Raw genomic sequence first — 25,624 nt, 5'->3', positions numbered from 1 at the left:
AGGCCCAGCGCAGACATTGCGCCTGCGCAGGAATGCCATCGGTTAAAGCGCATGCGCAAGATGAGCTATTGCGGAAGTGGGAGGGAGAGGCCGAGAGAAATTTCGGTACTGCGCATGCACTGAGCGTGACGTTGAGGTTTGAAATAACCGGCAAAGAGTAAAGGTTGGAACTAGCTTCCTGAAAGCTTCGTAGGGCCCGAGCCCTGTGAGCCCAGGTTCGGCGCCCACTGGGAGGTGTCGTGCTGGCTGCTTTTTTTTAAAGCCCTAGAATCTTGGCTTCGGCGTTTGGGGTAAGCTCCGTTCTCGTTCTCAAGCGCGTTTCCGCGAACTATCGCGGGATTGACTGGCCGTCTCGAGAGCCGGCATCTCCTAGGAGTTAGTCCTGGTCCTCGGCTAGGCGGCTTGGGGTCGCGGCCTACCTCGGGAGCCAGCCTGACGCCGGCGGACCCCGCCTGTGATCCTGGCAACGATGGATGATGACCTGATGTTGGCACTGCGGCTTCAGGAGGAGTGGAACTTGCAGGAGGCGGAGCGCGATCATGCCCAGGAGTCCCTGTCGCTAGTGGATGCGTCGTGGGAGTTGGTGGACCCCACACCGGACTTGCAGGCACTGTTTGTTCAGTTTAACGACCAATTCTTCTGGGGCCAGCTGGAGGCCGTCGAGGTGAAGTGGAGCGTGCGAATGACCCTGTGAGTTCCGAGCCCCGCTGGGGAAAGAGGCGGGACTGGCAGCGGTCCTGCAGCCCCCGGCCCTGGTCTTCTCTCCTTTCTATAGTCCGACGGTCCCAGGGGGCGTTAAATGAGGGGGGTCTGGTTTTGGACCTGGCAGTTCCTGCCTTGGCGTTATTTCTGTCTTCCTTACCTTTTCTCCCACTCTAACAATAAGAAAGCTGTGTAGACCACACCACCACGGTTGGACTCAGGGCCATAACAAGAAAAGAGATTTTTATTTGAATCTCACTAAACTTGAAAATTACAAGTTCCTGATTTGCCTTATGATAGTGCTGAAGGACCCAGAAGGGAGAAGCAACCAAATCTGCATCTTAGAAAGTGCTGAGGACGCAGAGTAACCTCCAAAGGATGTGTGTTCTCCTCCTCTATTCCCGTTAGGAACCCACTTTAGTGAGCTCGTGTGTTGCATTGGGGATCTTCAGTGATGCTTTTAAAACGATTCTTTTTCTATACGCTAAATTTGAGAAATCCCTATTTGAAATAATAATCTACTCCTGCACGTGAACAGGGTTAAGTTTAAGATACAGTTGTATCCCAGCATGCTTGTTTTTGAGTTGATGGGAAACAACCTACAGTCAAACAAATTAAGATATGATATTAAATTGTGTTTAAAGTACCAATCTCCTTTATACAGGCGTCTGTTATGATTTTGGAGATATGCTACTGGAGATATCTGCTTGTTAATAACACCAAACTGTAATTTGTGGAAGGAGACTGGGAGTAGCAGAATAGGATTGCCTTTGAGCTGTTGCAGCCCAGCTAAGGCAAGGGGAGCTGCAGTTGGGCCATGTGGTCCGCATCGTATTCCACTAGGTCCCCGTTGTACACCAGGTACTGTCCTGGCGTCTCTAGCAGGTGCCTGCAGCCTTCCACCTTCTCAAGCAGGGTGGTAAGAGCGCGCTGCTTTCCTTCCTCGCCCGGCGGGGATCAGAGCCCTCGCGGGAGTCGCCCGCAGGGGTTGTAACTAATTAATTAGGTGAAATACAAGTATCTGCTAACCAAGGGGGTATACTTTCAAGAAAGCCATCTGCCAACTGAGTTCTCTTAGTGTAAACTGCCCAAGAATGTGTAAGGACTTGGGCATATTTGGTCAATGTAACACATTTTTATGGTGATTGTTTTCTAGGTGTGCTGGGATATGCAGCTATGAAGGGAAGGGTGGAATGTGTTCCATCCGTCTCAGCGAACCCCTTTTGAAGTTGAGACCAAGAAAGGATCTTGTAGAGGTATTTTTCATGTAAACTTGCTTCCCAGCTCAGTCATTTACAAATACTTGTCATTGATTTAGACTGCTGTGAATTCGCCTTTATGTATCTTTAAAAAAAGTCACTTTGCCCTCAGTGCAAACTTGAATTATGGGGCAAACAATAATGAACACCTTATGTTTTTTACAGTGCTTCATAGTTTTAAAAAAAAAAAAAAAATGGCTTCTAGGGGCCGGGCGCAGTGGCTCACACCTGTAATCCCAGCACTTTGGGAGGCCGAGGCGGGTGGATCACGAGGTCAGAAGACAGAGAACATCCTAGCCAACACGGTGAAACCCCGTCTCTACTAAAAAAAAAAAATACAAAAAATTAGCCGGGTGTGGTGGCGGGTGCCTGTAGTCCCAGCTACTCAGGAGGCTGAGGCAGCAGAATGGCATGAACGGAGGAGGCAGAGCTTGCAATGAGCCACGATTGCACCACTGCACACCAGCCTGGGTGACAGAGTGAGACTCTGTCTCAAAAAAAAAAAAAAAGTCTTCTAGGTATATTATCTGTTTTGATTTTACAACAGCCCTGTTTATGTTCATGTGTTGCTGTTTTCATTTTTATGAGTAAAGAAATTAAGGTTCAGAGAGGTTAAGTAACTGGATTAAGTTACTTATTTATAAGCAGAGAAAACAGGATCCAGATGTTCCTGTTGAGAAACACAAATTTTGATTCTCCTCAGTTGGGCTGCAACACTGCTGTGCTCTCAGGACACCTAGCTGAGCTGGCAGCAGAAACCAGTGTGAGGGCATGCTTCACATTTAGAGCTGGTACTTAACTTCTGCTAGCAGAATGGAGCAGTGGGAGCTGAGGCAGGAGAATCTCTTGAACCCGGGAGAGGGAGGTTGCAGTGAGCCAAGACTGTGCCATTCCATTCCAGCCTGGGCAACAAGAGCGAAACTCTGTCTCAAAAAAAAAAAAAAAAAGAAAGAAAGAATTATCTGTACAAAAGAGCACAGTGGTAGTTTCTCAGCATGGGGTGGGAAGCATGTTAAAGCATGCTTGGAGATGAGAGATGCTGTTTTTAAGGATAATAAAAGGCAATGGATTACATAACAGTGTGAATATACTCAACACTGAACTGTACACATAAAAATGGGTAAGATGGGGAATCTTGTGAATTTTTTTACCACAGTTTAAAAAGTAGCTACTAAATGTAAAATGGTACAGTAGAAATACTTGATTAATGAAAAAGAACAAAGCTCAGATGATAAAGAGAAAGGTAGGTGTAAACAAAATATCAATAAATGTAAATGGACTAAACACTCCATTAAATACATGGAATGGCATGCTAGATTAAAAGAGACATGCTTACAGTAAAGACACACTTATTTTAAGTTTAAAAGAATGAGGAAAAGTAATCATCCAGACACTTAACAGCAGAAAACTATTGCAGCTATAAGGTTGAGTACTCATTATCCAAAGTAGGACCAGAAGTGTTTCAGATTTCAGATTTTTTTTTTTAATTTGGAATATTTGCATTATACTTACTGGTTGAGCTTCCCTAATCCAAAAGTCCCGAATCTGAAATGGCTTTAGTAAGCATTTCCTTAGAACATAACCTTTAAGCATCTTGTAAATGCTCAAAAAGTTTTGGATTTTCGAGCATTTCAGATTTTGGATTGTCAAATTAGGGATGTTCAACCAATATTAGTATCAGAATAAAGACTTCAAGGGAAGAAGTTTTACTAGAGGAAAAGTGGGATATTTTATAATAATAAAATAATCTATTAAACAACAATACATAATGTCCCTAAAAGTAATAACATAACTTTAAATTTTATGAGGCATAAATTAGCAGAAGCAAAAAGAATGTACAATCAGGCTGGGTGCGGTGGCTCACGCCCATAATCCCAGCACTTTGGGAAGCTGAGACAGGTGGATCACTTGAGGTCAGGAGTTCGAGACCAGCCTGACCAACATGGTGAAACCCCGTCACTACTAAAAATACAAAAATTAGCTGGGTGTGGTGACACACACCTGTAGTCCCAGCTACTCAGGAGGCTGACACACAAGAATCGCATGAACTCATGAGGTGGAGGTTACAGTGAGCCGAGATCACACCACGGCACTACAGCCTGGGGTGACAGAGCAAGACCCTGTCTCACTACAGCCTCAACCTCCTGGGCCCAAGCAGTCCTCCCACCTCAGCCTCCCAAAGTGCTGGGATTACAGGTGTCAGCCACGATGCCCAGCCTCATACTTGCAGAATGTTAACACAACCTTCTTAGTAACCCAATGAATAAGCAGAAAAAAAAATACACATTTTAAAAAGTTGAACAGCATGATTAACCAAATCAGCCTCACAAGGAGCCCTAACTGGAAGAGTTGCTTAATGAATATTTATTGGGTAAATGATTACATAAACACATGAGAAAAAAATGTTTTTAAGTAGTGGGTGAGAAGAGAATGGGGAATGTATAATGGTATCAAGTGAGCGTTTCCTGTTGGCAGAAAGTTACAAAATGACGTTTTCGTCAATGACGGGCCCCATATATAACAGTGGTCCCATAAGATTGTAAGACCATGTTTTTATTTATTTATTTTTATTTTTTGTTTTTTGAGATGGAGTTTTGCTCTTGTTGCCCAGGCTGGAGTGCAATGACATGATCTGGGCTCACTGCAGCCTCTGCCTCCCTGGTTCAAGGGATCCTCCTACCTCAGCCTCCCAAGTAGCTGCAGTTAAAGGTTTGCGCCACCACACCCGGCTAATTTTTGTATTTTTAGTAGAGGCAGGGTTTCACCATGTTGGCCAGGCTGTTCTCAAACTCTTGACCCCAGGTGATCCTTCTGCCTCAGCCTCCCAAAGTGAATGGGATTACAGGTATGAGCCACCGCGCCCAGCCAAGACCATATTTTTATTTTATTTTATTTTATTTTATTTTATTTTTTTGAGACGGAGTCTCGCTCTGTTGCCCAGGCTGGAGTGCAGTGGCGCATCTCCACTCACTGCAAGCTCTGCCTCCCGGGTTCAGGCCATTCTCCTGCATCAGCCTCCCGCATAGCTGGGACTACAGGTGCCCACCACCACGTGCCAGGCCAATTTTTTGTATTTTTTTAGTAGAGACGGGGTTTCTTCGTGTTAGCCAGGATGGTCTCGATCTCCTGACCTCGTGATCCGCCCGCCTTGGCCTCCCAAAGTGCTGGGATTACAGGCGTGAGCCACCATGCCTGGCCAAGACCATATTTTTATTGTACCTTTTTTCTTCTTTATATTTAGTTGCACAAATATTTACCATTGTGTTGCACTTGCCTACGGCATTCAGTACAGTAACATCCTGTACAGGTTTGTTGCCTAGGAGCAGCAGGCTCTACTCTCTAGTCTAGGTACATATACTCTATAGCCTAGGTGTGCGTGTGTATATATATAGCATAGGCTATACCATCTAGCTTTGTGTAAGTACACTCTTAAGATGTTTGCACAATGACAAAATTGCCTAACAATGGATTTTTCAGAACATATCACTGTCAAGTGAGGCACGACTGTAGTTAACTAAATCATAGTGAAGGGGGTTCAGAAAAGAAACAGACTTTATCTGGTTGAGGAGGTCAAGAAAAGCTTTATAACTGTACGTTTTGTTACTACTATCACCACTCCTACTGCTCACTATTGAGCACCTATTGTGTGTCAGACTTTGGACTAAACGTAGTCTTTACCACAGCCATGCAAAATGAGGATATCCCATTTTAGGGATGAGGAGCCATTTGGAACCTGTCCCAGGTCTCATGCATATGATCGTGGGTTTAGGTTCCAGTTTCCCTGACTCTAAGGCTCTTGTTCTGTCCCCTTTACCATTCAACTCATCACTCCTGCTGATTAAAACATGCAGAGGTGAGCATTAAAGGACGAATTGTACCTTTGACAAGCAGAGATAGGAAAGGAGGCTACTCTTGGCAGAAAGAGTGGGAATAATGTGAACAAAAGTGAGTTCAGACAACTGGGGGCATATTTAGGACTAGAGGTAGTTCATTTTGACCAGATAGAACAGTCATGGAAAACAGAGGTATTTTGGGACTGTGTTGTATAGATCCTTGAATTAAGACTAAATGTGGAAAAAGATTTAAAAAAATGTTCAGTACCATTTTCAAGATGTTTTTAATGTTTAATTAAATTGAACCAGAAATCAGGAACCTAAATTTGTTTCTCCTTTATGAGAATAGTTCTTTTTTTTTTTTTTTTTTTTTTTTGAGACAGAGTCTCACTCTGTCACCCAGGTTGGAGTGCAGTGGCGCAATCTCGGCTCACTGCAAGCTCCGCCTCCTGGGTTCACGCCATTCTCCTGCCTCAGCCTCTCCGAGTAGCTGGGACTACAGGCGCCCGCCACCACGCCCGGCTAATTTTTTATATTTTTAGTAGAGACGGGGTTTCACCGTGGTCTCGATCTCCTGACCTCGTGATCCGCCCGCCTCGGCCTCCCAAAGTGCTAGGATTACAAGCGTGAGCCACCGCGCCTGTCCAAGAATAGTTCTTTATCATTACTCTGATTTAGAATGTTGAGAAACATTTGCAGTACCTTTCTTGAATTTGAGTCTTCTTCGTTGAGTGGCATTTACTTGAAAAATAAAGTTCTGGCTGGGTACAGTGGCTCATGCATGTAATCAGATAGATAGATTGCTTGAGCCCAGGAGCTGACCTGTCTGGGTAAGATGGTGAGACCTTGTCTGTACAAAAAATTGAAAAAAATTAGCCAGGTGTGGTGGTATGTGCCTGTAATCCCAGCTGCTCAGGAGGCTGAGATAGAGGGATCACTTGATGCCAGGAATTTGAGGCTGCAGTGAAATATAATCGTGCCACTGCACTCCAGTCTGGGTGAAAAAGTGAGACCCCGTCTCTGAGAAATAATAAGATAAATAAATAAAGTTCCTTTTAAGAGATACAGTTGATAATTTTTAGAGGGATATATGAATGACCAAGTTAAAATGTTTGATTCTCTCATTTTTCTGTTCAGCATAATTTTATAAGACTAAAATTCATTAATGACAATCTAGTTCTTCTGATGGAAATTCTTTTTTAAAAAAATTATGGAGGATCATGAAAAAGGTATGTCTTTGAAGATCTTTATGATTTTGGCTTAAAAAAATTATATTTTTTAGAGCAAAAACCCCAGCAATCTTTTTTTTTTTTGTTTTGTTGAGACGGAGTCTCACTCTGTCGCCCAGGCTTGAGTGCAGTGGCGCGATCTCGGCTCACTGCAAGCTCCGCCTCCCAGGTTCACGCCATTCTGCCTCAGCCTTTCCAAGTAGCTGGGACTACAGGCGCCCACCACCACGCCCAGCTAATTTTTTGTATGTTTAGTAGAGACGGGGTTTCACCATGGTCTTGATCTCCTGACCTCGTGATCCGCCCGCCTCGGCCTCCCAAAGTGCTGGGATTACAAGCGTGAGCCACCGCGCCCGGCCCAAACCCCAGCAATCTTAAATGCTTTTGTTAATTTTGCACAGAAACTTGTGCATCTTTGGTGTGGAATGAGCAGTAGGTATTAGTGTTTGTTTTAAAGTTTTCATGATCTCTGAATCAAAACCCAAAAACTGTAGAAAGCTATACACAAAGATGTCTTGTTCAATGTCCTCCTCTATCTTGAACTCCTTACTTGCTGTAGGAACTGTTAGTTTCTTTTTACTCTTTCATTCTTCTGTTTTGCAAATATTTCTATTCATTTTTATTCCTCCTCCCCACCACACAAAATTTTTCTTACACAAAATATTATGTACACTCTTCTGTACTTTGCCTTTTTCTTTTCTTTCTTTTTTGTTGTTGTTGTTGTTGCCCAGGCTGGAGTGCAATGGCATGATCTTGGCTCACTGCAACCTCTGCCTCCCAGGTTCAGGTGATTCTCCTGCCTCTGCCTCAGCCTCCTGAGTAGCTGGGATTACAGGCGCCTGCCACCATGCCTGGCTAATTTTTGTGTATTTAGTAGAGATGGGGTTTTAACCATGTTGACCAGGCTGGTCTTGAACTCCTGACCTCGGGTGATCCGCCTGCCTTGGCCTCCCAAAGTGCGGGGATTACAGGCGTGAGCCACCGTGCCTGGCCCCCTGTCTTTTTCATGAATATGCTGTATAGCTTTCTCCAAATCATTTCATATAGATCCTTCTCATTCTTTTTTATGGCTGCATAGAATTCCATTATATGGATGTATAAAACACTGGAGTTATTTCTCATCTTTTGCTATTATAAGCAGTGTCACAGTGAATACACCTTGTACATATGACCTTGCATGCTAGTCTAGGTATTGCTCTCTCAGAAGACAAATGCATTTGTAATTTTGTTAGATGCTACCAAATTTTCCATAGGAGAATTGCACTCCCACCAACAGTATATAGGAATGTTTATTTTCCCTTAGCTTTACTAATGGTGTCAAACTTTAGGAGTTTTACCAATCTTGATAAGCAATCAATAACATCCTAGTGTAGTGTTGGGTTTTTGTGGGTTTTTTTTTTTTTTTTCGAGACAGGGTCTTGCTGGGTTGTCCAGGCTGGAGGTAATCATAGCTGACTGCAACCTTGAATTTGTGGCCTCAAGCGATCCTCCCATCTCCGCCTCCTGAGTAGCTAGGACTACAGATGCACAGCTAATTGTTTTATTTTTATTTTTATTTTTTTGTAGAGACAAGGTCTCACTATGTTACCAGGCTGGTTTTGAACTCCTGGCCTCAAGCAATCCTCCCACCTCAGCCTCCCAAAGTGCTGGGATTACAGGCATGAGCCACCACGCCTGACCATCCTAGTGTAGTATTAATTCGCATTTCTCTTTTTATAAATAAATTTGGGCATTTTTTCTTTTCTTTTTTTTTTTTGAGACGGAATCTTGCTCTGTCATCAAGCTGGAGTGCAGTGGTGCATTCTCGGCTCACTGCAACCTCTGCCTCCCAGATTCAAGCAATTCCCCTGCCTCAGCCTCCTGAGTATACTGCTCGGACTACAGGCGGGCACAACTATGCCCGGCTAATTTTTTTTTTTTTTTTTTTTTTGTATTTAGTAGAGACAGGGTTTCACCATGTTGAGCAGGATGGTCTCAATCTCTTGACCTCGTGATCCGGAAGTTGGGCGTTTTTTCATTTGTTTGTGGGTCATTTATACGTCTGTGAACTCCATGGTCTTTGCCCATTTTGAAATTGGGTTGTCATTCCCTGTTGACATTACCTTGTATATTAGGAATAGCCTGTGATAAGAGTTATACATACATTTTTCTGAGTTTATCTTTTTACTTGGTGTTTTTTTCCTATAGAATTTTAAAGTTTTATCTGGGTGCAGTGGCTGATGCCTATAATCCCAGCACTTTGGGAGGCTGAGGCGGGCAGATTGCTTGAGGTCAGGAGTTTAAGACCATCCTGGCCAATATGGCCAAACCCCATCTCTACTAAAATACAAAAGTTAGCCAGGCATGGTGGCACGTGCCTGTAATGCCAGCTACTCAGGAGGCTGAGGCACGAGAATCACGTGGACCCAGGAGGCAGAGGTTGCCGTGAGCAGAGATTGAGTCACTGTACTCCAGCCTGGGCGACAGAGTAAGATCCTGTCTCAAAAAAAAAAAAAAAAGAATTTTAAAGTTTTTATGTAGTTCAATTCATTGAGTTTTATGGATTTTGATTTATAGTTTAAAAGGTCTTCCTAGAACAGGGAGTTCTTAACCTGTGATTTTCAGAGCTTCAGATGTTACGCAAATTTGAGTACCCCTTCTCTGAAATGCCTGGGACTAGAAGTGTCTTGGATTTCAGGTTTATTTGGATTTTGGAATATTTGTGTTATTCTTACAGGTGGAGCATCCCAAATCTGAAAATTCGCAATGCTCCAATGAGCATTTCCTTTTGAGTGTCATGTCATTGCTGAAAAGTTTCTGATTTTGGAGCATTTTGGTTTTCAGAGTTGGGACGCTCAACTCGTATGCAATGTTTTGTGAATGTGTGCTTATATAATTTTTATAGAATGAGGTGGGTTTTTTGTTGTTGTTGTTTTGTTTTTGTGAGACAGTGTCTCATTCTGTCACCCAGGCTGGAGTGCAGTGGCACAATCACAGCTGCAGTGGCAGCCTCAGCCTCCCCAGGCTCAGAGGATCCTCCCACCTCAGCCTCCTGAGTGTGGCTGGGATTACAGGCATGCACCACCACACCTGGCTAATTTTTGTATTTTTTTGTAGAGACAGGGTTTTGCCATGTTGCCCAGGTTGGTCTCGAACCCCTGGGCTCAAGCAATCCTCCCACCTTTGCCTCCCAAAGTGTTGGGATTACAGGTGTGAGCCACTGCACCCGGCCTAGAATGAGTTTTATCAGTTCTGAAGGAAGCCTGTGATACAGAAAAGGTAAGACTCCAGATAGAATAAGAAAATGTATATTTTCCAAAGTGTCATACAAACTCTAAAAATAATTTGATTATTTTATGTTCCAGACCCTCCTGCATGAAATGATACATGCCTATTTATTTGTCACTAATAATGACAAAGATCGAGAAGGGCATGGTCCAGAATTTTGTAAACATATGCATCGCATCAACAGCCTGACTGGAGCCAATATAACGGTATAGAAAGCCATATATATTTATGATATTTAGTAGTTGTTTATTCAATAACTCCTGAGATTTAATTAAAAGTAGAGAACTAGGTAGAAACAAATATCTCTGAGGATTTTCCACAGCGAACGAGAGGCCTAGAGAAGCGAATTGGCTTGTCTGGGACTACATGGTGGAATGGCAGCAGAGCCAGTGATATCCCTGAGGCCTCTGACCTCTTCTGAGTCAACATTTTACACATAGATAATTCAGGCCTGCAGTACCTCTCTTCTGGAATCATAATGATCTCTTAACTTTGTTTCCTTATTATTGTCTTCTTTAGTCCATCCTATATCCTGCTACCATTGCAGATGTCATTCCCTCATCAGAATTCTTCTTTGATTCATATCTCTGTATGGCATTGTAGGAGATGGCAAAGCCTCAGGTTCAAAAAGCTGGAGGTGTCAGGCTGCTTGGATTCAAATCCTGGCTCCACCAATTATTAACTTTTCTATGCCTCATTTTTTACCCATGGCAAATGACAGTAGTAACAATACCTATCTATTGGATCCTTGTGAGGAGAAAGGATTAAAGGAGAAAGCACATCAAAACATTTTAGCCCAATCTGACACTAATTAAATATTCATTTTATTGTATTCGTTTTATTAAATAACGTTGTTCCTTTTTTACTGCCTCCAACTCTGCTGCCTGTGTCCTGTTTCTTTAACTGCACTTTTGACCTCCCCGCCTTTCCTCAGGTGTAGCTTCCCTAAGGCGTGCCACTGCTCTGTTTTGTGTCCGAATGCTTTTCATCGTTCCAGTGGCATCTCATTTCTCCCTCTTTTGAATCCTCAGCAGATATTTAAGCTATTACAATTTTTTATGCTACTTTCATACTTTTGAACGCAGGGTAGGTCTTGCCCATCTTGATAATACATCTGTATAAGATGTATAATGTACTGAATTGAATATTAATAGGATAGATTAAATTATTTCTTATGTTTGGTATTTCCTTCCTTTAAAAGGCAACAAAATCCAGTGTGATAGAAAATGAACAGTGCTCAACCGCCATGTTTTGTTTATTTATTTATTTAAGATAAGGTCTTACTCTGTTGCCCAGGCTGGATGCAGTGGTGCATTCATAGCCCACTGCAGATTCAACCTCCTGGGCTTAAGTGATCCTCCCACCTCAGCCTCCTGAGTAGCTGGGGCTACAGATGTGTGCCACCATATCAAGCTAATTAAAAAAAAAATTTTTTTTTTTTTTTAGAGACAGGGTCTCACCATGTTGCCCAGGCTGGTCTTGAACTCATGGGTTCAAGTGATCCTCCCATCTCAGCCTTCCAAAGTGGTGGGATTATAGACATGAGCTACCATGCCTGGCCTCTCCATGTATTACTACTGTTTTCTAGCTATCAGTTTTAATTTTCTAAAGACCTCATTTCATTATTAGACACAGTTACTTCAACATTAGGAAAATGTCTTGCAGTTTTTAAAAAAATCAGACATAAAATCCAGGTTAGCAAGAGAATTGTAGAGTTGCTTGTATAAAATACATTGTTTCTTAACCAGAACTTATACTTTAAGCAAAGCCCTTGTATACGTCCCATTGTTCAGTTGGAAGAGTATCTGTTCTTTTATCTTAGATATCTGTGTGTTTTTATTTAGGAGAGGTTGTAAGGAGTGAACACTCCTTGCTTTTACAGGTTACATCCTGTTATAAGGAACTCCGCAGGGTATCTACATTGTAGGAGTAATTTTATTTTAGTGACAACATTGTTAAAAGTCACATTCCCAAGCTTTAGGAGTTACAGGAATTGGAAGCAAAACAGATCCAGGCTGGGTGTGGTGGCTCACGCCTGTAATCCCAGCACTTTGGGAGGCCGAAGTGGGAGGATCACTTGAGCCCAGGAGTTTGAGATCAGGCTGGGCAATATAGTGAGACCTTGTTTCCACAAAAAAATTCAAAAATTAGCCAAGCGTGGTAGCTCACGCCTGTAGTCGCGGCTACTCGAGAGGCAGAGGTGGAAGGATCACTTGAGCCTGGGAGGCGGAGGTTGCAGTGAGCCCAGATCATGCCACCTCACTCCAGCCTGGGCAAACAGAGCAAGTCCATGTCACAAAACAAACAAACAAAACAGATCCATTTGCCTGTCTTTTTTGGTAATGAATGAAGTGTTCTGAACATAATAGAGTGCGTGGTTTCCCATGCTGCTTTGCCTTAAAACCTATGTCCTTCAGTCCGTTCTGCATTTAATATAATGTGCATTCTTTGCATGCTTACCAAATAGAGATTTTTTGCTTAGGATGCAGCGATAGTTTAAAACTATCTATAGAGTTATGGAAAGCTTAGCATTCTTTTCCACAAGGGGAATTTATTAGAAAGCTAAATGTCTTTGGTAAAACACCAAAATCTTACATATAGATGCTTCTCACTCTTACACAGAGAGTTCCACTGAGAAGGCAGAAGAATAAAGTGCCCATAGTCATTTAGGAGTCATTTCAAATGGTGCTCTATAGTCCTCAGTGCCACCATGCTGGGAGGGCTGACCCTCTTTTCAGTCAGATCTTTTCCCTTACCTGTTTTCTGCTTGGGTTCTAAATAGGATTTTTGTCTAGAGGGTGAAAAAGAAGGCATCCTACTTAAGGCCTGAAAAGCACACTTCAGATAATTTTATTTGACTCAATGAATGATGCTTTTCTGACTGAGCACCTTCTTGGTGCCAAAAGCACTATATTAGCCACTAGGGACACAAAAAATTAAAACATTCAGATCCTGGAGAACTTTTCAGTCTGGTAATAGAAATATTTATAAACAGATAAAATGGTACCTCATGAGGCTTATTACAGAGACATAAGCACAGAACTTGGAGAATGTGGAGAGCAAGCTTAGCAGAAGCTTCATTGGGTAAGATATTTGTGTTGTTAGGGTCAGGCATTTATAGGGAGTAGTTTAGTCCTTTAGAACCCTTTGCTATTGTTACTTATAGGGAAAACTTCAATTTAGCAGTGGGAATGATTCTTATTTTAGTATGGTATTACATAAAATCTTATCTTTATCCTAATTTTTGATCATTTACAAATTTGATTTCTGAAACTTCTAGTGTTCATGAAGATTTTCTGTGGTTTTGTTTTTAAAAGATTTTTTTGTCCCCTAATCCCACGTGCATCTATCTTTACACAGTTTATGAAGTATTAACTGCTGCTGTTTCCCATTAAAATCAACTTTTGAACAGAAACTAAATATAGTTGCTTTCTCTCCCAAAATAGAACTTTTCAGAAAGCTCTGGGAAACAAAGTTTCAAAAATTAAAAAAAAAAAAAAAGACTGCTTATGTACATTGTTTTCTTGCAGTTGTTAACCTGCTTATTGAATACTAAAAATTCTCTCTCCACTCAGGTATACCATACTTTTCATGATGAGGTAGATGAGTATCGGCGACACTGGTGGCGCTGCAATGGGCCATGCCAGCGCAGGCCACCGTATTACGGCTATGTCAAACGAGCTACTAACAGGGAACCCTCTGCTCATGACTATTGGTGGGCTGAGCACCAGAAAACCTGTGGAGGCACTTACATAAAAATCAAGGAACCAGAGAATTACTCAAAAAAAGGCAAAGGAAAGACAAAACTAGGAAAGCAACCAGTATCAGCCGCAGAGAATAAAGGTACCTTCGTGTATATTCTTCTGATTTTTATGTGACCGTAGCTACCATGTGAAGACAATACTGTCCTTCAGAGAAGTGGTATTAAGATAAACTTAAGGATCGTTTCTGGTGTAAAAGTCTTCAAGTGTAGACTTAAGGAAAAAATCCCATTGTCCATGAAATGATGGTGGGAAAATAGACTTTGCTCTGTACAGAAGTAAGTAAAAGTAGGAATAGTTTCCACTGATATTTTTATTTTTATTAACTTTTTTCAGTTTCTTTTTATTCAAAGAAACAAAACTCAATCTCTGATATTTGAGGTAAAGTTCCTTTCCCTATCTTGACTCACTGAGTTATTAGGAAACAGAAGGCAAAAAGATTGTCAAAATAAAAACAATAATTCAAGTAACAATGCCCGGAATATACGTCCTAACTACACCCCTTCCTATCAGTTGGATTCTATCCAAGTGACTTCTATTGATGTATGTATGTTCATTCAAAGAATGGGAAAAGGATATGACATATACTTGCCAGTACTTCATCTTCAAGATTTACCCTTTTCCTGTGAAGTTCAGAGTTACTGAAGATGCTTCTTCCCTTGGGAAGTTGTTGATTTGATGTGGTAGAACCCAAGAACATAGGTTATATTTCCCAAATCTTTAATTATTGAGTGAAGGAGCTATAGATGAATTGATACGGAAAGACCGTATCTTCATTTTCGTGAGTAGAAGGAAAGATAAGAATGAGGCAGCAGATTTTCCCTCCTGGAATTACACATAAAGGACACTAAGCAATTTTCAAGGTAAATGTTGCCTTGTTACTGGTCTTTGGCATGATAAGATTCTTTATTTAAATATGAGAGAATTTTTTTTTATCCTTTATATTCTCTCAATATCAGAACTCCTGAATTCTGAAGATTGCCCTTCTCCCATTAATAGGATTGCATGGATGTAAGATAGAATAAAATATTATTTCTTCATTTTGAGAAAACTGTACATTAGTTTAATGTTTGTTACTGTATTTCTTTTGAATTGAGGCACTTACATAAAAATCTTTGCTGTTTTTGCAGATAAACGCAGCAGAGGTGAGGCCCAGCTGGTAATCCCTTTTAGTGGGAAAGGATATGTTCTAGGAGAAACAAGCAATTTACCTTCACCTGGGAAACTGATCGCTTCACATGCCATTAATAAAACCCAAGGTCTTTTAAATCAAAACCATTCAGCAAATGCTGTAAGACCTAATTCTAAAATCAAGGTGAAATTTGAACAGAATGGTTCAAGTAAAAATTCTCATCTGGTCTCCCCTGCTGTTAGTAATAGTCACCAAAATGTTCTAAGCGACTATTTTCCCAGAGCATCAGTTGCCAACCAAAAGGCTTTCAGAGGTGTGAATGGATCTCCAAGTGTAACAGCTGGCAACATCCCTAAAAACTCAGTCTCTTCTAGTTCTCAAAGAAGGGTTTCATCTTCTAAGATATCCCTAAGAAATTCTTTAAAAGTAATGGAATCAGCATCTGTGATGCCATCCCGGGATGTGAGTGGGTCTGAAGATACATTCCCAAATAAACGACCGAGGCTAGAAGATAAGACTCTTTTTAACAATTTTTTTATCAAGAGAGAGCAAATGAAAAGCAGTGGTAATGATCCAAAGTGTAGTACAACCACAGCTCAAAATTCCAGCAGTTCATGCAACCAGAGCAAAATGGTTAATTGCCCAGTTTGTCAGAATGAAGTTTTGGAGTCTCAGATTAATGAGCACTTGGACTGGTGCCTTGAAGGTGACAGCATCAAAGTCAAAAGCTGAAGAAAGTCTTTGAAAAAGATTTCAAAGTCTCAAGTACCACCTGTATTACCTCACTAATGTGCTATGTCAGCCAATCAGGAAGTTCTGGTTAATACTAAGATTTGTAGGTTATAATCTAGTTCACATAACCAATAGAAAATGTCCTATTTTATATATACATATATAAGATTGTAATTTTAAGATGTTTTATGTCTCAGGGTGCTACATTCACTCTTGCCTTAGGTATACTGTAACCCAGGTTCTGCCTGTCATGTATAATATTTAGGTACTTTTGTTCTTTCTTGCTCTTAAGGATTTTAAAAATCTGTTAATCTTTTTATTTGTATACTTTCCTAAAAAATATTCATATGGGGAATCCTGTCAGGTATTTGGTTATATTGACTATTTCTTTATTAATAGTATTAGAACTCATTCCCTGAACTGATGTAAATCTTCATAGTGTCAGACATACTGACCAAAACCACAATCTAGACTACAAAGTGTATTGTTTGAGTACTCAAACTGTATTATTTATTAATTTTTTTTGTTTGCAAAATCTTAACAGGAACTGTATTTTCTATATTTTAAATAATTTTATTTGTCCCACTTTTACTAAACGGTGGCAGCAGATTTTAAGTTAAAGAATATAGAATATAGTAAAATAAGTAATTTCTTTTGGAATATTTTTAGTAACCAATAGCCACTATAATTCTGTAGGCCAAATTTTATATTGAGTTTAGCTGTTTTCTCAAAATTTAGCAGAGTGGTTAAAATTCTGTGCTGGTAAGTAACTGATAACGTATAACATAAACATAACAAAGTTGCCTAGTTTATGTAACAGTGGAAAGTTATCTGGAAATAGTATTTTGAACTTTAAGCCAAGTTTAAACCATTATAATACAAGGAATACCATTTGTGCATTTAAAGTAATCTTTTTTAAAAAAAATATTTTCCATGTTATAGGGAAAGGACAAAGAGACTTTTATCAGTTTGCCTTTTGTCTTGTGGCTGTACATGCTGTTGGCATAGCCCTAACACAGTTGTTAACAAGTTTTCTTTTTTCTTGTTGCAGTTTTCCTTCACTTTGTTGTAATACAGGTGCATAACTCTTAAGTGCACAGCTGGGTAAACTTTTACAGTGTTCACCTGTGTAACTACTACCCGGATCAAGTTAGAGAACACTTCCATTGCCATGGAAGGCTTCCTATAGGTGTCTGTTCCCAGTTGATACCCATAACCCTCACCACCTCCAGAGGTCCCCACTGTTTTCACCCCATCATCGCAGATTATTTTTGAATTTTATAAAGTAGTATCTTTGTTCCTATGTGTAGCAGGAGTTCATTTTCATTGCTCTTGCATTTGTATGAATATACTAGAATTTATTCATCCGTTCTAATGTTAATGGACATTTGAATTATTTCCAGTTTGGGGCTGTTAAGCATAATGCTGCTAAGAACATTCGTATCTTTTCTGTTGGGTATATATACAGAAATGGAATTGCTGAGTCATGGGGTATATTTCTGTTTAGCTTTAATAAATTCTGCCAGTTTACTCTCCTGCCAGCAATGTATTAGAGTTTTAGTTGTTCACCATTCATAACACTGTTACCAGCCCTTTTCATTTTAGACTGGTTGGCTGTTCACAAGTTTTGATATTCCTTAAAGCATTAAGTTAAAACATTTTAATAAATATTTATAAATAGGTATTAAAATGTATATTATGTTCAATATATAGTTATATTTTCATAGAGGATCATTTTCTCTAAATAAATGTAACAAATTATGTGTAATTAAATGTTTCCTGAGCCAAAACCACACAAGGTTCTGGGGCTGTGAAGTAGCTAAGATGGTCCATGCCCTCAAGGAGCTTTACAGCATAGTTGGGGAGTAAAACAAATGCACATTAATCTCCTTAGAGTTTGCTGAGTGCTATGACAAGGGTTTTTGCTGGGTGCTGTGGGTAAACTGTAGCAAGAACAATTAGCTCAGCCCAGGACTTTGGGGGATGTTTCTTGGAGGAGACAACATCCAAAGTTGAATCATGTAGAGTGAGTCGAGTTAGCCTGGTTAAAGAAGGGTGGGGAAGAACCTTTCAAGGGGAAGGAGGAACACAAAGTCATGTTCCGAGGGAACTGAATGCTATTCCAAGTGAATACAGTAAAATGTGAGGGGCAAAATGGCCAAAGGAGAGAGGGCAGATAGGACAGATCTAGCCAAGCAGTACAAGTTTGAGGCCAGAAATCTCATGTTCCTCACTTTATGTCTGGTTTGTGTGGTAACTGCTGATAGGCATCTCTTAATTAAGGTGGGGCTTGGAAAGGCTTATAAGCCAGTCGAGGACATGTTGAGAAGTGTTTCCAATGGATTCTTCTGGGGACAGCATAGATGAGGGGGAAGGGTTGTGGCAGGGATGGAGAGGAAGAGACAATTTTTTGAGAAACAGGTAGTAAAGTCAGGAGTTGGTTTCAGGTTCTAGGGAATGATGGAAATAGTTGAGAAAATGGAATTCAATTTGAAATTAAGCCTTACTGCATCTGTTAAACACTTGAGAAAATCTGCACCCTAAGAATTCTGATACTCCCCCAAATATTCATAATAGAGACATAGTTTTGTTTCTGTTTAGGTTTTTCCTTTTAAAGCCAACTTCCCAACTTAGAAGCAGAGCTGGTAATTCTGGCTCAATCCTTAAATGCTATCCCCCTACTGTGGGGACATGGGGTCTAGATTCTGTTTTTATAAAACGGTGGGTTTTGGGTTTTTGTTTTGTTTTTTGAGATGGAATCTTGCTCTGTCGCCCAGGCTGCAGTGCAGTGGCACAATCTCGGCTCACTGCAACCTCCGCCTCCGGGGTTCAAGCAATTCTCCTGCTTCAGCCTCCCAAGTAGCTGGGATTAAAGGTGGGCGCCACCACACCTGGCTAATTTTTGTATTTTTAGTAGAGATGGGGTTTCACCTTGTTGGCCAGGCTGGTCTCGAACTCCTAACCTCAAGTGATCTGTCCCCCCTCGGCCTCTCAAAGTGCTGGGATTACAGGCATGAGCCACCGTGCCCTGCCAAAACAGTGTTTTTTAAAGTCAGTGTTATACGTTACCTAGCCTTAATTTTTACTTTAAAAAATTGTGCTGGGCAGCTGGGCGCGGTGGCTCACGCCTGTAATCCCAGCACTTTGGGAGGCCGAGGCGGGCGGATCACGAGGTCAAGAGATCGAGACCATCCTGGCCAACATGGTGAAACCCTGTCTCTACTAAAAATACAAGAAATTAGCCAGACGTGGTGGCAGGTGCCTGTAATTCCAGCTACTCGGGAGGCTGAGGCAGAAGAATCGCTTGAACCCGGGTAGCAGAGGTTGCAGTGAGCCGAGATTGTGCCATTGCACTCCAGCCTGGGCAAAAAGAGCAAAACTGTGTCAACAAAAGAAGAAAAAAAATTGCGCTGGGCAATGGTGGCTTACGCCTGTAATCCCAGTACTTTGGGAGGCTGAGGTGGGTGGATGACCTGAGATCAGAAGTTCGAGACCAGCCTGGCCAACATGGTGAAACCCCCGTCTTTACTAAAAATACAAAAATTAGCCAGGTGTGGTGGCATGCACCTGTAATCCCAGCTACTCAGGAGGCTGAGGCAGGAGAATCGTTTGAACCCAGGAGGCAGAGGTTGCAGTGAGCTGAGACTGCACCACTGCACTCCAACCTGGGTGACAGAGTGAGACTCTGTCTCAAACAACAACAACAACAAAAAGCTGGGCACGGTGGCTCACACCTGTAATCTCAGCACTTTGGGAGGCCGAGGCGGGCAGATCACGAGATCAAGAGATCAAGACCATCCTGGCCCACATGGTGAAACCCCATCTCTACTAAAAATTAAAAAATAGCCACTCAGGAGGCTGAGGCAGGAGAATTGCTTGAACCCAGGAGGCGGAGGTTGCAGTGAGCTGAGATTGTGCCACCGCACTCCAGCCTGGCGACAGAGCGAGACTCCGTCTCCAAAAAAAAAAAAAAAAGGAAAAATTTTGTTTTGCTTTTTGTAGACTATGGTTATGCATATGCATATCTTAACTGGAAATTCTAAAGTGGAAAGTACTATGACAAAACTTCATACTGTCCCATTGTCTGATAGCTCTGAGATCATACTTTTTTTAAAGCTTACAGGACTTTAAAATACGAACGTCAAAGTGAAACAACTGATGTACCTTCCTGCAAAACTAGCACCTAGCTGGGACCCTTTCTGGGTGCGTGCAGTGTCAGCTCTTTTTATGTTGTGTTTTAATTTTTTTATCCTGGTATTGTATTAATCATGATCCAGTGGTTTCCTTTTATTCTTTGTCTCAATTTTTTTTTTTGTCCTTGAGGCTACTGTGGACATTTTAGCAATTTGTTGTAGTTGTTGACTATTGGCATATTCACCAAAAGAAGTGAAATTCCTCATATGACAATTATAAATTAAAGTGACTAAGGAGTTGAAATTAGAAAAGAATGCAATGTGCAGATTAACTCTGGCTTTTTCCTAGTATCCCATTAGAATGTTAGAAGTTATATGATTACATATTTCATCATCACATATCTTTCGAAATGAAGAGTAGAATCTTAAATGACTCTGGACTGTGTAGTACAGAGGCAAGGTGCCGTTTGCTTTCTTCAGTACTGGTGCTAAATTTACCAAGATTTACCATCTTGCTTAGTGAACACTAGGTGGTGCTCTTGGTAAGCCAAACTTCTGGCTGAGCCAAGCCAAGTGGATAAAAGAAACTTGCCGACAACTGTAACACTAATTACCAGTTGATTCATAGATAGGAAAGAACAGGTGATGATCTCAAGTTCTGTGAGGGGACACAGCAGGCCAAGAATGTGTGCTTGTTCAAACAAAGACTGATCTACAGAACACTTTAGTCTCCCTAAACCTGTTTTCAAGCATTTCACCCTTTCACTCTAAACATGTAACATAGTAGTCTCCTGCAAGAAAGAAACCGGTACCCAGATACGGCAAAACAAGATCATGCTCAACCGGTATCTTCTAGACAAGGCAAGACCTGTAGTTTTGTACGGTTTCTTATAGTACTCTAAACTATGTCTTTGCCTCTACTTGAGAGGTCTGAAAGAGCAAACAGGCAGCTTTTGGATTCTTGGTGTTAAGTGAATGTTAGGGCTGGGTATTCTCACGTTCCACGGTTATACGCCTTTGCAAAAAAAAAAAAAAAAAAAAAAAAACACCTTAATGAACACTGACTCTTCTCTATACTTCTAAAGAATCAAAGTTATAGGCATATTTTCAAGCTAGAATACTCTTGAGACCCAAATCATTTCCAGGTTGTAAGCATTCCTGGTAAACTAAATATATGATAACCTGGATTTGCATGAAAGATGGGAGGGTATTTTTTTTTTAAACAAGATTCCTCATAGTACTCATGTATGTATTTGTATGCCTTTAAAATAATTCAATAGGTAAATATTGGCTGGGCACGGTGGCTCACACCTGTAATCCCAGGTCTTTGGAAGGCCGAGGTGGATGGGTCCCTTGAGGCCAGGAGTTTGAGACCAGCCTGGGCAACATGGTGAAACCCCGTCTCTACTAAAAATACAAAAATTAGCCGGGCGTGGTGGTGGGCACCTGTAATCCCAGGTACTTAGGTGGCTGAGGCATGAGAATTGTTTGAACCTAGGAGGTGGAGGTTGCAGTGAGCCGAGATTGCGTCACTGCACTCCAGCCTGGGCGACAGAGCGAGACTCTGTCTCAAAAAATATATATATATATATGTATATTTGTGTATATATGCATACCTACACACGTCTAAGTGGCTTTTTATGTGGACCCACATAAGTTTGTTGTTTTCTTAACAACAAATATTCAAACAGCCACCTTCATGGGATCCATGCACAGAGGCTGGAGCTCAGCTTCTCCACATGACCAAATTGTTGGGTTTGTAGATTGTTTGGTCTCACTGACGTACGGGATTTCATTGTGCAACTATACCACAAGGGAGCACGTGTGTGTGTCCTACTTTCTAACCCTTCGTAACTGTTCTGTTCTCGGCTGCTTCCCTACCTTTTTTGCAGTACCCTTCATTATATTTCCAGTTGGTCACCTTGTAGCTTAAATTGAGTTAATTCATCTTTTTCAATTTCTTTGCTGAGTTACTTCAACTTTTCTCAGCTTCCTCAGTGTTTTTCCCCCCCTTTGGTCCATTTTTGTTTTGAGATTTAAATTTCTAATTTCACATTAATTTTTATTTCTGCAAAGGCCTATTTAATTCAGACTAGATATTGGTAGTTTTCTTCTGCCTATGGTTGAGAATTTTCATCAGCTGTAATTGATTCTCATTTTTTTCTTCTAGTAGTTTTTATGGATGTTATCTTCCTTTTTCTGCTCACATTAAAAGGTTTTATTTTCCTTGTCTTGCAAAACCAGTTGGTTCTCTGCAGGCAGGGGCAAGGGGTTTATGTGGCCGAGTTCCTTGATTCAAGAATGTTCTGTTGATAGAGTTAAATGGTACCAGTTAAGTGCTGGCAGTACAGGTGCGAGCCACCACACCTGGCCTGTCTTTTCCTTTCTACTGCCATTCTAGGACCCTGCTGCCCCATGTCTTTACCCTCTAGTTTCCACCTGACTCTCGGCCCTCATGAGGGTTCTAACGCTGGCTCTAGTGTCAGATGTGCTTTTCTCTGCCTCCACATAAGTTGAAGTTTTTTGGCCAAGCGTGGTGGCTCAATCCTGTAATCCTAGCAACTTTGGGAGACCGAGGGGGACAGGATTGTTTAAGCCCAGGAGTTCAAGACCGGCCTGGGCAACATAGGGAGACCTCGTCTCTACAAAAAAGCAAAAAAAATTACCTAGGCATGATGACATGTGCCTGTAGTCCCAGCTACTCAGGAGGCTGAAGTGGGAAGATCGTTTGAGCCTGGGAAGTCGAGGCTGCAGTGAGCCCCGATCATGCCATTGTACTCCAGCCTGGGTGACAGAGCAAGACCCTGTCTCAAAAAAAAAAAAAGAAAGACAAAGTTGAATTTTTTTCTGTCTCATAGATATGCTGCAGACACAGATTATGGGTGACTGCTGTCTTTTGTCTTTATGGTTTTTGGAAGACTACGATAGAGCTTTAGATTTAGGAAGCAGCCAATATTCCTTGGAAAACCAGAAACTCAAGTACCTTCCTCTTAAATGTAAACACACAAGCAAAAAGTACCAAACATTTAAGGAAAACTTCTAGCATGAAAGAAAAAAAATTGAAACAGAAAAAAGTGTTAAATACTGTATCAATTAAGAGATTATTACATATTTTTTTTTAAAATTAGAGAACAAAAAAGAGCTCCTGAAACTTAGCAACCTGATAACAGACATGATATACTCACCAGAAGAATGGGAAAACAGATGTCCCCAGTCAAGACAAAGATACACAGTAACTAGAGAAGAAAATAATAGGTTCAAACCAGTAGAGGTCCTGCCCGGACAAACGAGTGCCAGAAAGAGAGAACAGAGAATGGATGGAGAAAGTTTTTTAAATGTCCCCAAATGGTGGGGTGATTTTACAGTCTGCATTCCTAGCACAGAGGTTGACAAATGGCACACATTAAAGCACACTATAAAACTATGGCGCCCTGGGGATAAGAATATTCTATGAGCTTCCACAAAGAAAAAGATTACACATAAAGAATCAGAAATAAGAATGGCTTCAGATTTCTCAGTATCTACACACTGGAACCTAGAACCAGTGAGGCAATGCTTTCAAAATTCTGGAACATGATTTCCAAAGTTACCAATGAAATGTGGTGGTAAAACAAAGATATTGGTCTCAGAAAATTTAACATCCATACATTTCTACAGGAAGTATTAGAGGGCATGCTCCATTCAGTAAACCAAGGAAGATGAAGACACGGGATCCAGGCAACAGGAGAGCTGACAGAAGAGTGGTGAAGGGAATCTCTAGAACACAGGTGAACGGTGACCCAAGAAAGACAGCTGTGCTCTAGGCATTAAGAGCAACCAGTCCAGATTGGTGCAAGTTAGAAGCCACAGGGAACAAACGAAAAATCAAGACATTAAGGGAAAAAGTAAGTTGTGGAAGAAAAGTCAAGTCAACATGATTTACTGTATGTCTCAGCTTTGACTAGCACAGCCGTAACAGGAACACGAACCTGATCTCGGTTACAGCATAATGACAGAAGGAAGACCAGGGGAGATGGATGTCTGCTTGCCTATGTGTGGTAGAGATGGTGGAGGAACCTTGGAGAGAGACCTGCCATGTGGAGAAGTTAGGAGAAAATGCCTAACACTGAAAAAAATAAGAGGCAGCAATCCAATTATATTATTTAAACTAAGGGGCGGGGAGATATCCAAAGAATCATTTAAAACAGTTGACACTTGTTTTCTCAGGGGAAGAATGTGAGGGACTACTTTTTTTTTTTAATTAAGAATTTTTAAAGGCAATAAATTTTTTTTTTTTTTTTTTTTTTTTATTTGAGACAGAGTCTCATTCTGTTGCCCAGGCTGGAGTGCAGTGGCAAAGACTCACTGCAACCTCTGCCTCCCAGGTTCAAGTGATTCTCCTGCCTCAGCCTCCTGAGTAGCTGGGACTACAGGTGTTGTGTCACCACACCCGGCTAATTTTTGTATTTTTGGTAGAGACGATGTTTCACCATGTTGGCCAGGCCGGTCTCGAACTCCTGCCTCAAGTGATCTGCCCACCCTGGCCTCCCAAAGTACTAGGATTACAGGCTGAGCCACCGTGACCAGCTGGGACCACTGTTTTTCTCAACAACCATAGACAAGTTGATTTAGCCACTCGAACAAAATTAAACAAGGAAAGCCCACGCTCAATTCCTGGCTCTCTACCACTTACAAGCTTTGTGACTGTGAGCAAGTCACTTCTCTGATCCTGTTTTAATTACAAATGGAGACAAAATTTGCTTTGCCTACACTTTGCACGTACTAGGAAAAAAAAGTGTATTTTGTAGAAGACATTTGGAATAATTTTGGCAGAAAACATCTTAATCTCAATGAAGACCTTATCCAGTAACTTTCTGACCCCAATGACATCTTGTTCAGAGCAAAAATTATCAATAATTTTTGACAACTGTTTAGCAATTATTCAATAAAAAGAGCTTTAGCTACTTGCAGCTGTTGAGGCTCTCCCCATCTTGTGAAGTGGCTTACATTTAGTGTGTTCTACTTATGAAACTATTTCCAGCTCATGAGGCCATGCCCTTCACACATCTCATTGGTCCCATGGTACATCCTTGAGCATCGCCATGGTTCAGATAAAATTCAAACCAAAAACAGAATCTGGGGGATAAATTCATGACCTGAGAAGTCTAAACAATTATCTTTGAAGCAATGGAGACTAGATAGTTACTTCTGAATATTTATAAACTAATTGAAAAAATCCAACATACAATTATGTTATTAGATATGACATAAATATGTATCATTGCAGTTCATACCCAAATACAGCTCTCTTTCTTGGATCACATGCACTTTGGGAAAATAATCCGACGAAGTGCCTTGCACCAGTGATTTAATTTAAATCTAAGCTATAAAGTAAGACCTGTCATTAATAAGACAACACTCCTGCTTCCAAATGATTCACATTTACAACTGATAAAAACCGTTAGCTATTCAAAGCTCATTAACTCAATTTTCTCTCTCTGCAATTATGCTATCATATTGTTAAAGGAAAGGGGAATAATCCTCGTTGAAGGCCTACTTTGTTGCACGCATTGTAAGGTACTTTGCACACTGTATGT

General features: G+C 41.1%; 1 protein-coding gene across 1 annotated transcript; it reads left to right on the top strand.

Annotated features, from left to right (window-relative positions):
* Positions 1-72: 72 nt before the first annotated feature.
* SPRTN (SprT-like N-terminal domain) lies at positions 73-17,599 on the top strand. Its single transcript, XM_012506610.2, has 5 exons — positions 73-690; positions 1,859-1,958; positions 10,368-10,496; positions 13,866-14,133; positions 15,182-17,599. The coding sequence occupies exons 1-5, from the start codon at positions 470-472 to the stop codon at positions 15,913-15,915; spliced, it is 1,452 nt and encodes a 483-aa protein (XP_012362064.1). The 5' UTR covers positions 73-469; the 3' UTR covers positions 15,916-17,599.
* Positions 17,600-25,624: the final 8,025 nt, after the last annotated feature.

This window comes from Nomascus leucogenys, chromosome 5 (assembly GCF_006542625.1).
Source record: "Nomascus leucogenys isolate Asia chromosome 5, Asia_NLE_v1, whole genome shotgun sequence".
NCBI classification, from domain to species: Eukaryota; Metazoa; Chordata; class Mammalia; order Primates; family Hylobatidae; genus Nomascus; species Nomascus leucogenys.
The sequence above is the reverse complement of the archived record's forward strand: the minus strand, read 5'-3'. Positions and strand labels throughout refer to the sequence as shown.

Excerpts from the sequence above, each read along its gene's own strand:
- SPRTN (XM_012506610.2), top strand. The coding sequence starts at position 470 with ATGGATGATGACCTGATGTTGGCACTGCGGCTTCAGGAGGAGTGGAAC. Across the intron at positions 691-1,858 it reads TGGAGCGTGCGAATGACCCT|GTGTGCTGGGATATGCAGCT; the intron begins GTGAGTTCCGAG and ends ATTGTTTTCTAG. Across the intron at positions 10,497-13,865 it reads TGACTGGAGCCAATATAACG|GTATACCATACTTTTCATGA; the intron begins GTATAGAAAGCC and ends CTCTCCACTCAG.